Source organism: Aphelocoma coerulescens, unplaced genomic scaffold (genome assembly GCF_041296385.1).
Source record: "Aphelocoma coerulescens isolate FSJ_1873_10779 unplaced genomic scaffold, UR_Acoe_1.0 HiC_scaffold_60, whole genome shotgun sequence".
NCBI lineage: Eukaryota > Metazoa > Chordata > Aves > Passeriformes > Corvidae > Aphelocoma > Aphelocoma coerulescens.
Window position 1 is genome coordinate 1,085,742 of NW_027183949.1, and position 13,666 is coordinate 1,099,407.

At 56.6% G+C, this 13,666-nt stretch overlaps 2 protein-coding genes across 2 annotated transcripts; one reads left to right on the forward strand and one right to left on the reverse strand.

The window, feature by feature from the left end:
* On the forward strand, positions 1–576 carry LOC138101977 (olfactory receptor 14J1-like; the record flags this gene model as incomplete). The annotated part of the gene is made up of 1 exon (XM_068999722.1): positions 1–576. A coding segment is annotated over one exon (576 nt), but the record flags the coding sequence as incomplete, so codon positions are not given.
* A 9,689-nt stretch (positions 577–10,265) lies between these two features.
* On the reverse strand, positions 10,266–12,773 carry LOC138102073 (serine/threonine-protein kinase pim-1-like). Its single transcript, XM_068999832.1, has 5 exons — positions 12,216–12,773; positions 12,044–12,094; positions 11,451–11,817; positions 10,630–10,806; positions 10,266–10,372 (listed from the first exon to the last, which is right to left on the reverse strand). The coding sequence occupies exons 1-5, from the start codon at positions 12,771–12,773 to the stop codon at positions 10,266–10,268; spliced, it is 1,260 nt and encodes a 419-aa protein (XP_068855933.1).
* Positions 12,774–13,666: the final 893 nt, after the last annotated feature.

A 13,666-nucleotide genomic window follows, 5' to 3' on the forward strand; every position in this document is an offset into this window, starting at 1 on the left:
CTGCACTACGGGACCCTCCTGGGCAGCAGAGCTTGTGCTCACATGGCAGCAGCTGCCTGGGCCAGTGCCTTTCTCACTGCTCTGCTGCACACGGCCAATACATTTTCCCTGCCCCTGTGCCAGGGCAGTGCCCTGGGCCAGTTCTTGGGTGAAATCCCACAGTTCCTCAAGCTCTCCTGCTCACACTGCCACCTCAGGGAACTCGGGCTTGTTGTGTTTTCCATCTGTTTAACTTTTGGTTCATTTGTGTTCCTTCTTTTCTCCTATGTGCAGATCTTCAGGGCTGTGCTGAGGATCCCCTCTGAGCAGGGATGGCACAAAACCTTTTGCACGTGCCTCCCTCACCTGGCCATGGTCTCCCTGTTCCTCAGCACTGGCTTTGTTGCCTGCTTGAAGCCCCCCTCCAGGTCCTCCCCATCCGTGGACCTGGCACTGCCAGTTCTGTACTCGGTGCTGCCTCCAGCCCTGAAGTCCCTCATCTACAGCCTGAGGAACCAGGAGCTCAAGGATGCCCTGAGGAAAATGATGACTGGATGCTTTCCAGAAGCAAAAACCTGCCTGTTTTCAGCTCCATAGGCTAAAGTGTAATCATTAGAGGCCCAGCCTGCCTTCTCAGGTTGTTTTGGTGGTGGTGCTTTGGGGGCTTTTTTTCTTCTCCTATGTTAATGTTGTACCCAAAAGATTTTGTTATGCATCTTATTCCCTGTTTACAGGCTGAATGGGACTGTTGACAGGGACTGTGTCAATGAGGAGTCTGCTCTGTGTGTATTCACATGAAAGAAAGGACCCATCAGCAAGGTCTTTGTTCAAGATCCTTTGGTTGAGTCCATCCCTGAAGCTGGAGGGCAGGACCAGTTTTGCAGGCGTGGGGCAGGGAAGAGTCCCAGCAGAGCAGCACAGCCAGGGAGCAGCAGAGCTTGGTCTTTTCAGAGCTCCTCTCTTATTACTTCCACTCTCTCCTTTGGAGCTGCTGTGATGGTGTAAGGCCAACAGCTCTGTGCGGGTGGTGCGAGTCCTGCTGCGTGTCACAGGCAGGGACAGGCCATGGGCACTGCTGGGACACAGCTGGGCTCCGCCACAGCAGTTCCATCAGCAAAGGGCATCTCCTGAAGGCACTGCAGGAAGGCTTTGCTCTCCCTGCACAGTCACTGTCAGGAAGAGGCCCAAGGAAGAGACTCTAAAGAGGCTGCCTGTATTCCTTGTTCTCCCAGGGCTCAGTGGGATGAGATCAGGGTCCCAGTGTGGCCTTCAAGAGACTCAGGTGTGGTTCAGGTTTTGCTTGGTGGTGGCCAGTGCCCACCAGATGGTGAATGGTCTGTGATGAACCTTCCTGGGGCTCTGCAGCTTGTGCCAGGCCTGATGGCAGGGGAATGTTCTTCTGGAGGGACTTGGGAGCTGCCAGGAGAACGCAGGGGACCTGCAGGGACAGTGTGTGCCAGGGATCAGCCGTGAGTGGAGCTCCCTGGGCACAGGCCTGTCCAGGGTGGGCTCACCCAGAGATAAAGGACTGAATGTTTCCTGTGAGCCATGAGAGCTCTGCAGCCCCAGGGGACACAGCAGGTACAGGGAAAGGAGTCTGGGCAGTGACTCGTCTGACCCTCTGGGAACTTGCAGAGGAGGATCCAGGGCAGCCCCAGCCCATGCGCCAGCCCTGGAACAAGGCAGGCACCTCGGAGCACCCTCCATGGCCACAGCAGAGCCTGTGTGGGAGGGGGTCCGTGCAGGGAGCACCATCAGCTGCAGAGCTCTGTCTCCCAGCTTGAGCAGCACAGCCCAGCAGAGGCAGCCCATGGCCCCGGGCAGCACAGCCCCCATGCTCTGCAGAGCAGCACCCCCAGCTCGGGGGCTGTGGGCAGCAGGGCAGAGGCTACAGCAAGGGCTGCTCAGGCCAGCACAGACGTGTTCCCCTGGGAAAGGCTCTGTGGGGAGCTGGGATGGGCCAGGAGAAGAGCAGGAGCTCGTGTGTGTGCAGAGGAGCCCTGGCAAGAGGCTGCCCTGTCCCTGGGATAGCAGCAGGAGCAGCCTGAGGAGCCCCAGAGCCAACTCTCTGCTGCTGTGCTGGGCAGCGGGGCCCTGGGGCTGCAGGACCTGCCCGAGCTGAGGATCTCCTGAGCATTCCAGACACAGAGTCACTGTCCCGCACCTCCAGTGCCTCCAGTTCCTGCTGCAGGGCCAGACAGGACTGGGCTTCTTTGCAGGGCTGGGGCCGGGGCAGGGAGAGGAAAACAATGGACCCTTGATTATAAGACTCCCCTCCGTGTCACAATGCTCTCCATGGTTCCACGAGGCCTTGCAGTGCCACGCTGGCCCCTTGGTTCCTTTGGGCCCCACGCTGTCACTGTGGTGCCCTTGGTTACACGAGGCCCCACGGTGTCGCAAGGCACCTTTGGTTCTCCGAGGGCCCTCAGCGTCTGTTTTGCCAGTGGGCAGGGTCAGCCCCAAAGACACAGACACCAAGTTCAGGAATAGTGTAAGTTATTAGAATGCAAAACTGCAAAGAATCACAAAAGGAGAAGCCCAGCAAAGCACCCAATCATCACTACCAAAGATTGCGTACAGTAATCAAGAAAGAGACAGCACCAGTTACCCTCAGGCCTTGCCATCATCCACATCCTCACATCAGCTGGGGGAAGCTGTCACAGCCAAGGACTGGAGAGCCATTCCCGCACCCTGGGAGTTCCTGCAGGTGCATCCACCTTTGCGGGCAACGAGGCTTCAACCTCGCTGTGAGAGGGCCCAGCTTTGACAGCGTTGAATAAACAAGCCGACATCACTGCTAGTGTGGGAACATCTGGTTTCATTCTCCTCTTTGGTTTCTCCCAAAGCCTGGCCAGGGCTCAAGGAGGAACCGAGGGAGTTTGATCCTAAAGCCCCAAACAAGGCCAGATGGGGCCTCGTCCAGTTTCTAAATACAGAAAGGTCAATCCGTGTTTCACCAATGAACATAGAGCATATTGCTACTAATGCTTTGTTAATGAGCAGATACAAATAGAACATTTGGTTGGAAGGTTCATCTAGATGTCAACTTTGGCTCAGAGCCTGTTGTTCAGGCCTCAGTCAGGGCCTGTTGTTCAGGCCTCACTCCTTCAATCAGTCCTTTGACCTAGAGACGAACTGCAACCTTCATAACAATTCTTTTCATCCTACAATCTTAGATTTAAGTATTAGAAATTCTTTGTTGACAAGCCAAAATATCATATGGGAAGTGCTTTAAGGGTATCTTTTCACAATCTTCATAGGAACGCTTAACCCAGCCATGATTAAAGAGCTGTCCGTGAGTTTGATTCCATTTCCCTTTATACTGGCTGCAATTGAACAGTTTACAGTGTGGGTGCATACAACCTATTCCAGGAGACAACATCCATCCACAGACACTTTTCCCTACACATATTCCTCTTTATCCGATTTAGGCAAGAAATGCCTTTTCTATGAAAAGGCAGCGGTCGGGGATCGCCACCCTCGGTCTAGAGCTCTGTTTTTATCGTGAACTGTGCTCAAGTTTCTAACCCACCATTTGGGTTGGGCCAGATGGGCCAGCCAAGGCCAGTCATCGAATCCTTCTGGACTTGCACGCACCCAGCAATTACTGAGGTTAAATGAGTTCCCTATCTCTGCTCCTGCTGTTAGAAATCTATTTTCCCAACCAGTGCTCCGATTACAAGGACAACATTAAATCAACAAGATCAACAATAGTTTCACTGTTAAGTGGTCCCTTTCTGTCTGCAGAAGTCACTCACTCAGTGGCACATCAGTCTTCACATCGAGCGCCGTGGATCAGAGCACTTTCCAAAGGGACCATTGGGGCAAACAGGGAGATTTGGTCTGGCAGGCTCTGCAAAACAATATCCTGTAACATCTCTTTGTTCTCTCACAGAACACTTGGCTGCAGGGACATGTGCCCATCTTTCTCACCCAGGTTTCAGGATTCAAACAGTGTTGTCTTTGTTTACAGCTCTTACTTCAGCTGGCTCGGGCAGGCCATTTGGCCTCTGGACCCACACTCTGGCTCCATGATCAGGACTGGTGGATCCAAACCCTTTATCTCCATGAACAGTAGTGATGTGAAGTGGATGTCCTTTTTTCACGGTTGTTTTAAAAACTGGCAATATCAATAACTGTGCTACCCTGCCGTGGGGTTGAATAATCCAGTGTTGTTCACTATTGTTTAACAGAACTACTTTAATTTCTCCTTGATAATCTGCACCAACCACTCCTCCCACCATATGAACACTTGTCAAGGCCAAGCTTGAGTGGGCAGTTATCAAACCAAAGTGTCCCGGAGGAACCTGAATTCCTCTGCCGGTACTGATAACTCTCATTTGCTTCTGATTTTTCCTAATTAATTCTAATGCGTAAAGGTCCAGCCCTGCAGCCTCTGCGATGGCCCTGTCAGGGACCATCACCCCCGGAACAATTTCCCAGGAAGTCAAAGTGTCACTGTCCGTGGTTCTATTTGCAAATTGGGTGCAGCCATGCGCATCCAGGGGGTTTCCATTTCCCCAGTGGGCCCATTGTTAAGGATATGGAGCACATCTGGGAGGTGGGTTTTTCATTGCGACACATTCCCATCTCCTATATTTTTCAACTGCTCTTTTAACAACCCCTTCATCTGTTCAATCAGTTCTGCAGCTTGTGGATAGTCTGGGATATGAAAAACCCAGCAGTCTTACTCACTTTATTTTTCGCAGTAACAGACAAAGCATTCCACGTCCTAGCGTCAGCAAACCCTATAAAAACAGCCACTTTCATCCCTTCCTCCTTCACCTGTTGTATACAATCTCCCACAGTTTCCCAGCGATGCTGGGGTCCTGGCCAGTCCTTTTCTGTAGCGTATTTAGTCTTATATCCCTGAGCAGCCAAAGCTAACAAATGGGTATTTGGAGCATTATTTCACAATGTCATTATATACATGTGAAAACATAAACATCGATTTTTATTATATTTTATTATGAACATGTAGATCATTATTTTTTGTTATTATTCTCGTTGTTATTATTATTATTTCCTTTGCTCAAACAAATCCAAGCTCAAGATTAAAAACTTCTTCTGTTGCTCCATGTGGGAGCGTTTCAACAACAATCGTTCCTTCTGTTGGTGCTGTTTCCGAGATGCTGTTAACAAAATTCACCCTCATCTTCCCAAACCCACAAGTTCTTTTCCTTTTTCTATATGCAATTTTGGGATGCATTTTAATACATCCAGTGCTTCAGCTTCTTTCAATTGACGTCCTCATTGCTCGCACGGAGCTCCGACCTCAGCCCACGCCACAGCCAGCAAACCCTAGGGAAGGTCTTCCCATGCGGGAATTTTGGATGGGACCGATTCCTTACACTTACATTTAAAAAGCAGCATTTTGTTGTGATCCAGCCAGACTATACCAAATTTGTTTTACCAGTGGGCAGGGTCAGCACCAAAGACATAGACACCAACTCAAGGAATCAGCGTCATTTACTGTAGTTCAAAGCAGCAAAGAATCACAAAAGGAGAAGCTCAGCAATGCACCCAATCATCCCTACCAAAGATTGCCCGTAGTGATTAAGAAAGAGACAGCAGCAGTTACCCTCAGACTTTACCATCACCCAGAGCCACCCATCAGCTGGGGGAAGCTGTCACAGCCAAGGACTGGAGAGCCATTCCCGGACACTGGGAGTTCCTGCAGGTGCCTCCACCCACAGGTGAGGCTTCCAACCTCCCTGTGAGAGGGCCCACCTTTGATAGTGTTGAACTAACAAACCGACAGCACTTCTAGCGTGGGAACATCTGGTTTCATTCTCCCGTTTGTTTCTCCCAAAGCCTGGCCAGGGCTCAAGGAGGAAGCAAGGGAGTTGACTTGGACCATACAGCCCCAAACAAGGCCAGATGTCAGATTTCATGGCCCTGTCCAGCTTCCAAATACAGAAAGGTCAATCCATGTTTCACTAATGGGTGGATACATCTATCAGAGCGCTCATGACCGTGCGCATTTCATGAATGAGCAAGTTCAAAGATAACCTTTGCTTGGAAGCTTCTGATGGTGCCCCAAGCCCCAGGACTGGAGGGACCCCTTGGCTGCGGGGCTGGGAGGGAGGGAGCTGCCCCTTGTTCTCACTCTGCCTCACGCAAAGCTGGGCCGCTCACAAGTGGGGCAGCACAGCAAACAGGCAGCCTGCCAGTCTCTTCCATCCTCGTCTCTTGAGATTTTTCACCTTTCAGCTTAGGGTCTACAAAGGCAACTGCTTTTGGTCCCGCTGTGTATCCCCACGTACAGCAATGCTGCTGAATCCGTCTGTAGCACAGCAGCAGGGGAAAGGCCTCAGCCCTTCAGGGTCAGGAGCTGCCGGGCTCTGCCTGAGCAGCTCAGCCAGCAGGAAGGGAGCTGCTCCACACGGCAACGAGGAGCAAAGCACTGCAGCACCTCCTGCTTGGGCAGAGCCCAAATTCGGTGCGGGAATAACAGAGTTCTTCTCGTGCCCTGGTGCATCAGCACTGCAGGTGCTGTGCCCGCAAGCACATGGTTCGAGATCTGCAAAAGAATTCTGCAACTCTTGACTGGGTCAGGATGTCACCAGTGCTAAACTCCACTTTAGTCCAAAGCAACCCCTTTACACCTCTGCTGGTGTCTGCTAGATTTTTTCTTCAGGGTATCCAGACAAAAGTAAACAGAGGAGAAGCCTACATTTTCATTGTTGAGCAGAAATGTATCTCATTTTGCTGTACAATCCTTTTTTAAGACGTGTTATCTCTTTAAAAAAAAAAAATTAGAAAAAAGAAAAACCAGAAAAAATATGAAAGAGAAAAAACCAAATGTGTAGTGAAAAATCTTCTGTAACTTTGGATTAAGAGGTAACTGATCTTTTTAAAAAGAGAACAAAGTTATTTACTTTGCAAATGTGCTGATGGCATGGATCCATCTCACTGACCTCAGCATCCTTTTTTAAGTATTTTGCGTTTTGCTGTCAATATTAAGTTATTTTAAATTGTGGTTGAAGCAATAGGAAATTGAAATATGGATTGTGCATGACCGTGTCTTGAGTGTAAAAATATTGCGGTTTGAAACTTGGACCTAAAGTATTGCAAATAAAAGTTATAAATACCAATGGATTGTGTGACAGCAGCTTTTCCTCTAGGATGTGCAGCATCAGAAAGACTTCATCAGTGTGGCTGTGGGTGCTTTTAGCTTTGTCCTGTGCCACTCTATGATGACATGAAACAGGACTTCACCTGCCACCAGCCCAGGCCACCCTTTGCCACCCCAGCTCCTTGGAGCTTGGACAAGCAGACACAAAGTCTTTCTGCTGCTTCCCCCTTTTGCACAAATGCACAGAGAGCTGGGATTTTTCCAGGTCTCGTGTCTCCACGATGAATACGGTGAGTTACACAGATGCTTGTCAGCTCCACTTCCTGCCTAGAAATCTTGAAACTGCTTCTAAATGCTGCTCACTTCAGCTCTTGGACACCTACTCCCACAGGGCCGGGAAAAAAATGCCCCTGACGCCAGCTTACAAGGTGAGTTACGCCAAAGAGGGCTATGTGGGAAATCTCTATCCCTGCCTATCCTTTTAAGAGATCTGTGCCTTGTATCTAAAGGAAGGAACGTGCAAGCAACGTGACTGACACTTTCGCTCTCCGTGTTCGTTCCGCAGCCACGGGTACAAAGACATTATGGGAACCCTTGTGCAGCCAGAGCCTTCCGTCCCTGCAGAAGGGAGCGCGGCGGGTGGGGGCGGTTGGCGGGCAGCGAGCCCCGGACAGCGGGCGAGATCCGGCTCCACACCTGCCAGGCCCTGCTAAGGCTCCATGCCGGCTCCTCTGCAACAGCAAAGACCTTCAGCCGTGTCACTGCCCAGAGGGGCAGTGCTGGCCCGGCCGCACAGCTCCTTTTCCCCACAAGTTGCAGGAGATGAGAACGCAACACTTGCAAACACCGACTGCGAGCCACAGCGCCGGCTGCGCACCATGAACCTCAGCTCTGGGACCACTGTCTGCCCCAAGCTCCGGGGGATGCAGTGGGAGCCGGGCTGGGCTCTGCCCTGGGGCCATCCTCCAGGGACAGCTGCAAACAGGGAGCATTTAGTTGCCACCAAGAGCCCAGCCACGCGTGGAGGGGAGCCGGTGCAGGTGCGGCCTGCACTGTTGCCTGCTGTGCTCTGGGGCTGCTGCTCCCCGCAGAGGGAACTGCACTGGCGTGCCAGAGGAGACAAAGAAGCTTCCGCTTAAGCCAAACTGAGCTGGGTGGCTGGGCTGGCAGGAGTGGGGAGGGTCAAGGGCATTCACAGAGCTCATCCTGCTGGAAGGACGAGGAAAAGGGGCAGTGGGAAGCTAACAGTGAGGAGAGCTGAGGCCTGGAGGGCAGCTCTTGAATGACACTCAGGTCTCACCGGACCTCTGAGACATTGCTGTTCTTCTGCCAGTGACAGGATGAGTCCCTAAACCTGGGGCTCGCTCCTCCTCGTGGTCAAAGGCATCAAGGAAGGCTACAGTGCGACAGAGACTGCCCTGAGCTGGCAACTCACTGGGGGAAAAGAGGGAGCACTTGTGAAGTAAAAGGCAGGCGGGGCAGAGAACTGTTCAGAGAAGGGCTGAGCTAAAGCTTGAGCAAGCTGAGAAATGCCATTTGGGGTCATCCCAGATTGATTTCATTTCACAAGTTATTGAACAAGTTTATTTTGGGGGAGGGGGGGGTGTCATGTTTTCCCCTGGAGGCGTGCACTCTGCAGGCTTGAGCTGCGTTGCCGAAATGCTCGAGCACGTCTCTGCTGCGGCTCACACCGGTTCTTCTTTGGCTTCTTCCGGCCCGGTGCTGAGCCGCAGCAGAGCCCTGGCGGAGCCCAGAGCAGCCTCAGCATCCACAGAGCCCGGCTGCAAGGAGAGAAAGCAGAAACCGCCCGTCACTTGAAGGCTGCTGTCCCCCTTGTCCCAGCCGCCCGCGGTGCCCAGGCCGTGCTGGCTGTGCTCAGAGCGGTGCCCGAAGCCGCCCGTCACTGCTGCCTTTGGCAGGAGAGCAGGATGGCAGGACACGTGCCACCGCCCGCAGCCAGCCATGGCAGATCCACCTCCTCAGCAGCTGCCCATTGGGATGCTCCTGTGCTCGCTGCCATCTCCCAAAAGCCCTTATCCCAGCCGTGCCAAGAAGACGGGGACCCACCGCACGCCACCCGCCGCCGGAAGAAAAGCTGCTCCCAAGCGATGTCCTCGGCCTTCTCCAAGGCCCCGTCCCATCCACGCTGCAGCTGGTCCCAAGCACTTCCCGATCCAGACTGGACACCACCTACAACACTTCCTTTAAGGGAAACAAACAACAAATTAATGAAAAGGGATTACAGACAAAAAGGAGAAACAAGAAAAAAGGTAAAAAGTCTTCTCTCTGTTGGGGGCCTGAGGAAGGCCCAACCTTCCCTACATGCTGGGGAAAAACCCACCCTCGGGCGAGGGAAGCCCACGCTTTCTCCCCTCCCCCCCGCACTGACCCCCAACAGGCACAGCGAGCCCAAAGCAAACAAGCCGAGTGGAGCAGCCCAAGCCCTTCCTTTCCTGCAAAACAAAGCAGCCCGTGCACAGCTCCTGGAGTGCCACCTCTGCTCCTGCCATGGGGGCTTGTTTGTGTCGGGCTGGCTGCCCCAGCCCCAGCCCCAGGAACAGTGGGCGGTGGGGGCTGTTGGCAGGGCCAGGAGCCGACTCCCATTTCCTAAGCACCCCAGCCCATCCCGCCCGCCCTGCCGAAAAGCAGCTTGGCAGCCGGCTGAAGAATTAGTTGCATCCGCCCCAGCAAAGGGGGGAACCTTTGCTTCCCGGCCAGGCCGTGCAATGCCCAAATCTGGGAGCATCCCCCTGGCTGTGGACTCATCTGTAAATTCGCTGTGGAGCCTGGCTTTGAAGAAGGTGCCAGAATCGAAGCCCATCATCTTCAGCTTGCCGGTGGCCAGGTGGAGGAAGAGCTTGCCATCCTTGACGTCATCCTCCATGTCTCCAGCAGCAGCAGGAGTACAGCTTCTCCAGGGGCTCCTTCTTCCCTGCGGCTGAGAGCAGGCTGTCAGTGCCCCGCCCAGGGCCCCGGCTGTCAGTGAAGCAGGACAAGCAAAAGCAGCTTGCACGGCGGCCACCAGTGCTGGGAAGAGCAGCTCAGCGCCAGCACAAGGGCTGCGGGTCCCCATCTGACGACCCCTGCGCAGCAATACAGGCAGGGCAAAAAAGCCTGCGTTTCTTGGCTTCTTCTGGCCAAGGCACGTGTGGAGCTGTAACTTACCGGCTCCCTGGATCAAAGTGTGCCTGTGGCTCTCTCCCTTCTTCTATGGATGATGAATATCCTGCAGCCAAGGATCACACGACAGGTCTTCTAATGAGGGCCTGTCCAAGGAGTGCAGGGACAGACACCATCTGATCAGTTCCTTGCAGTCTGTGGGGAGAAACCAGAAAGCGCCGGTCAGTTGCAGAAGGCTCCTGTCCGCTTTGCCCCACTATTGCCATGCCCAGGCCATGCCATGGGGGCTCCGAGCTGTGCCTGAACTTTCCCATCCATTCTTTGTTTTGGAGGAGAGCAGGAGAGCGAGGCATGTGCCACCTCCTCGGCAGCTGCCAGAGCGGGATGCTCATGAGCCCGCTGCTGTCTCCCAGTACTGCTATTCCCCCCGTGCCGCAGGGATGAGCATCCACCTTGAGAGAGCCGTTCTGGGAGCGACAGCTGGCCCCAGCTGATGTTCCGGCCCTTCGGGAACGGGTGCCGCCCGCAGACCATCTGGTGCAGCACGATGCCCAGGGACCAGACGGTAGCTGCCTCGCCGTAGTACCAGCCAAAATGGGTCCATTCCGGGGGGCTGTACGCTGGTGTTCCTACGGAATAGAGAGGCACTTCATTAGCGGGATGCTGCCTGCTCCCGGAGCCTCGCCCCAGCATCCCTGGGCACGCGGGGGCCGCACCAGCGGCACACGGCATGACCCGCTGCCCTCTCGCCAGCGCCTGTGACTTGTGGACAAACTGGGGGTTGTAAAAGAAGCCACCGGTGTCACAAGAGGGCAGCGGAAGCCCTGGCAAGGCTAAAGCATTCCATGCAAAGGGAAAACCCGCTCAGTGCCGGGGGTGGGAAAACCATGCCTTCACCCTCCCTGCCTGCATTGCCCCAAAAAAACATTCTGAAGCCAAGGCAAACAAGGCGAGCTGAGCAGTCCAAGCCGGTTCTTGCCTGCACACCAAACCGGCGGGTGCACAGCTTCTGGCCCCCCCCCCTCTGCTACCCCCACCCACGGGTGTGTTTTTGTCACACTGGCTGCCCCAGCCCCAGCGCCAGTCCTGGGCAGAGTGGCTGGCGAAGGCTGCCAGCAGGGCTGGAAGATGGCCCCCCGGCCACCCGCACTCAAAAGCAACTGGGCTGAAAACTCGGTCCCATGACTGGCATCAAAAGGGAGAATCCCCGCTGCCACAGCCAGGTTGGGCCGCGAGATGCCGGCACCGGGAGCCTACCCTGGTGAGGACTCACCTGCAAAGCTGGTGTAGGCTGTGTCTTGCAGGTAGGTGCCGCAGCCAAAGTCAATCAATTTGGCCTGGCCCGTGGCCAGGTCAACCAGGATGTTCTCTGGTTTCAGGTCCCTGTGAAGGACCCCGCAGCTGGTGCAGTGCCGCACGGCCTCCAGGACCTGGCGGAACAGCTCCCGTGCCACCTCCTCGGACAGGAAGCCCCGCGCTCGAATGAAATGGAGCAGGTCCTGAGACTGCTCCGGCCGCTCCATCACCAGCACCACGTTGCTGGGGAGCTCGAGCCACTCGAGGAGCTGCACCACACCAGGGAAGCCGGTGGACACCTTGTCCAGCAGCACGACCTCGAGTGGTGCGCTGGTGCCGTTGGGCTGCGGGAGGAGCACGATGCCGTCAGTGGGGCTGATGCCGTGCCAGGGCTCGGGAAGCCCTCGCCCAGCCCGGGATGCTCTGCGCCCTCCGCTGCCCCCACGCCCGCTCTCCCCCGAGGCGTCCTGGCGCCTTCCACCCTCCCGGGCCTCGGCTCATCCCCGCCCGTCACGCCCCGCCTTCTCCCGCTGCCCACCACCCCCACCCCTACCCCCCCCGCTCACTCACCAGCTCGCCCCAATGACGGATGCGGGTCCGTGGCACCCATTTGATGGCCACCTGCAAGCCAAGGGGAGCAGCGGGCTGAGCTCGCCGCCCGCCCTGCCGAGCCCCATCCTCCTTCTCCTGCGCCCTCCTTTGCCCCCCGCCTCCTGCGCCCGCCGCCGGCCCCGCCACTCACCGGGGCGCCGTCCGAGAGCCGCGTGGCCGCGAAGACGCTGCCGAAGCCGCCGCGCCCCAGCAGCGAACCCTCCAGGTAGCGCTCCCTCAGGCCCTGCAGCGCATTCCCTGCCGGCGAGACGCGGCTGTCAGCGCTCGGCCCGGGGCCAGAAACGGCCGCCGGGCGCTCCTCAACCGCCCCGGGCCGGGTATCCCCAGATGTTGCCTCTTTCGAAGGGGACACCGGCGGCTCGGGGGCGGGGGCCGCGCTGCCGAGCGGAAGAGCTCGGACCGGGGAAGACGCCGCGGACGCGGCGGGAGCGGCCGCGCCGTCTGTCTCCTCGGCGGGTCCCGGGAGGGGCCGGGGCCGGGGCCGGGGCCGGGGCCGGGGCCGGGCCAGCCGGAGCCAGAGGCTAACAGTGCTGCCCAAGAGGCAGGCACTGATGCCCGCCCAGCGGCGCCACCGCCAGTAGGGCAAGAGCCGGGCGGAGGCGAGACCGCGGCGGGACGCCCGGGGGCGGGGAGGGCGCAGCCCCGCCCGGGGCCGGGGGCGGGCCGGGCGCATGGCCCGGCCTGGCATGGGGAGAGGGAGGCCGCGGAAGGGGCGGAGGGGGTGGAGCACTGAAGGGAGAGCGGGACAGGGGATGCGGGACACTGGGAGAAGGAGAGGAGGAACAGGAGAAGGAACGCAGAGGGTCTGGAGAACCGCTGCTCTTGTATTGCTCTTCTGCTGCTGCCGCTGCTGCCGCTGCTGCTGCTGCCGCCGCTGCCGCCGAAGCGCTGGGAGCGTTGGTCCGCGTGTCCGTGTGTCTGTTGCCCGGGTGTCCGTTTTTCCCCCGCGCGCCCCGCGGCCGAGCCCCGCGCGCCCCGGGCCAGCACGGGCCGCTCCGGGGCCGAAGCGGAGTCCCGGAGCATCTCTTCCTCCCGCAGCCGCGCCAAACGCACCGTCTTGTTTAGCTTCTTCTTCACCAGATTGTAACTCTTCCTTGCGGCAGTCTTGCAACTTGCCCCTGCTGCTGCTGGCTCGCCCCGCGCCGCGGTCTCTTGCTCGCGAGCAACCAAAGCGCTGTCCGCGCTTTTCGCCTGGAGCAGAGCAAAGTGCTGAATGAGGAGCCTGCCAGCGCCAGGCAGAGGCAGCCCCGTGGGAGGGCAGAGCAGGACGTGAGGAGGGAGACGTGCAGCCCCTGCGCGGTGCAGCGCTGCTCCCCGGCCGCTCGGCGTGGGCAGTGCGAGCGGCGGGGCCGTGCCCGGCGCGGTGCCCTCGTCGGCAGGGCTGTTGCTGTTTTCTTGTCCGGTTTCAGGTGAAAATCGGAGACTGCCGATAGGAGGCTTCAAATAAAAGAGTGGAAACACTCTTTTTGCTGAGTTCTGATGCCGGTCCAATAGAGCAGCTAAGCTCTCAGCTGTTTGCCTCCTCCCTGCCAATCCAGCACTTTCAGCCTGGAACAAAGGCCCTCTCTGCAAAGAAACTGC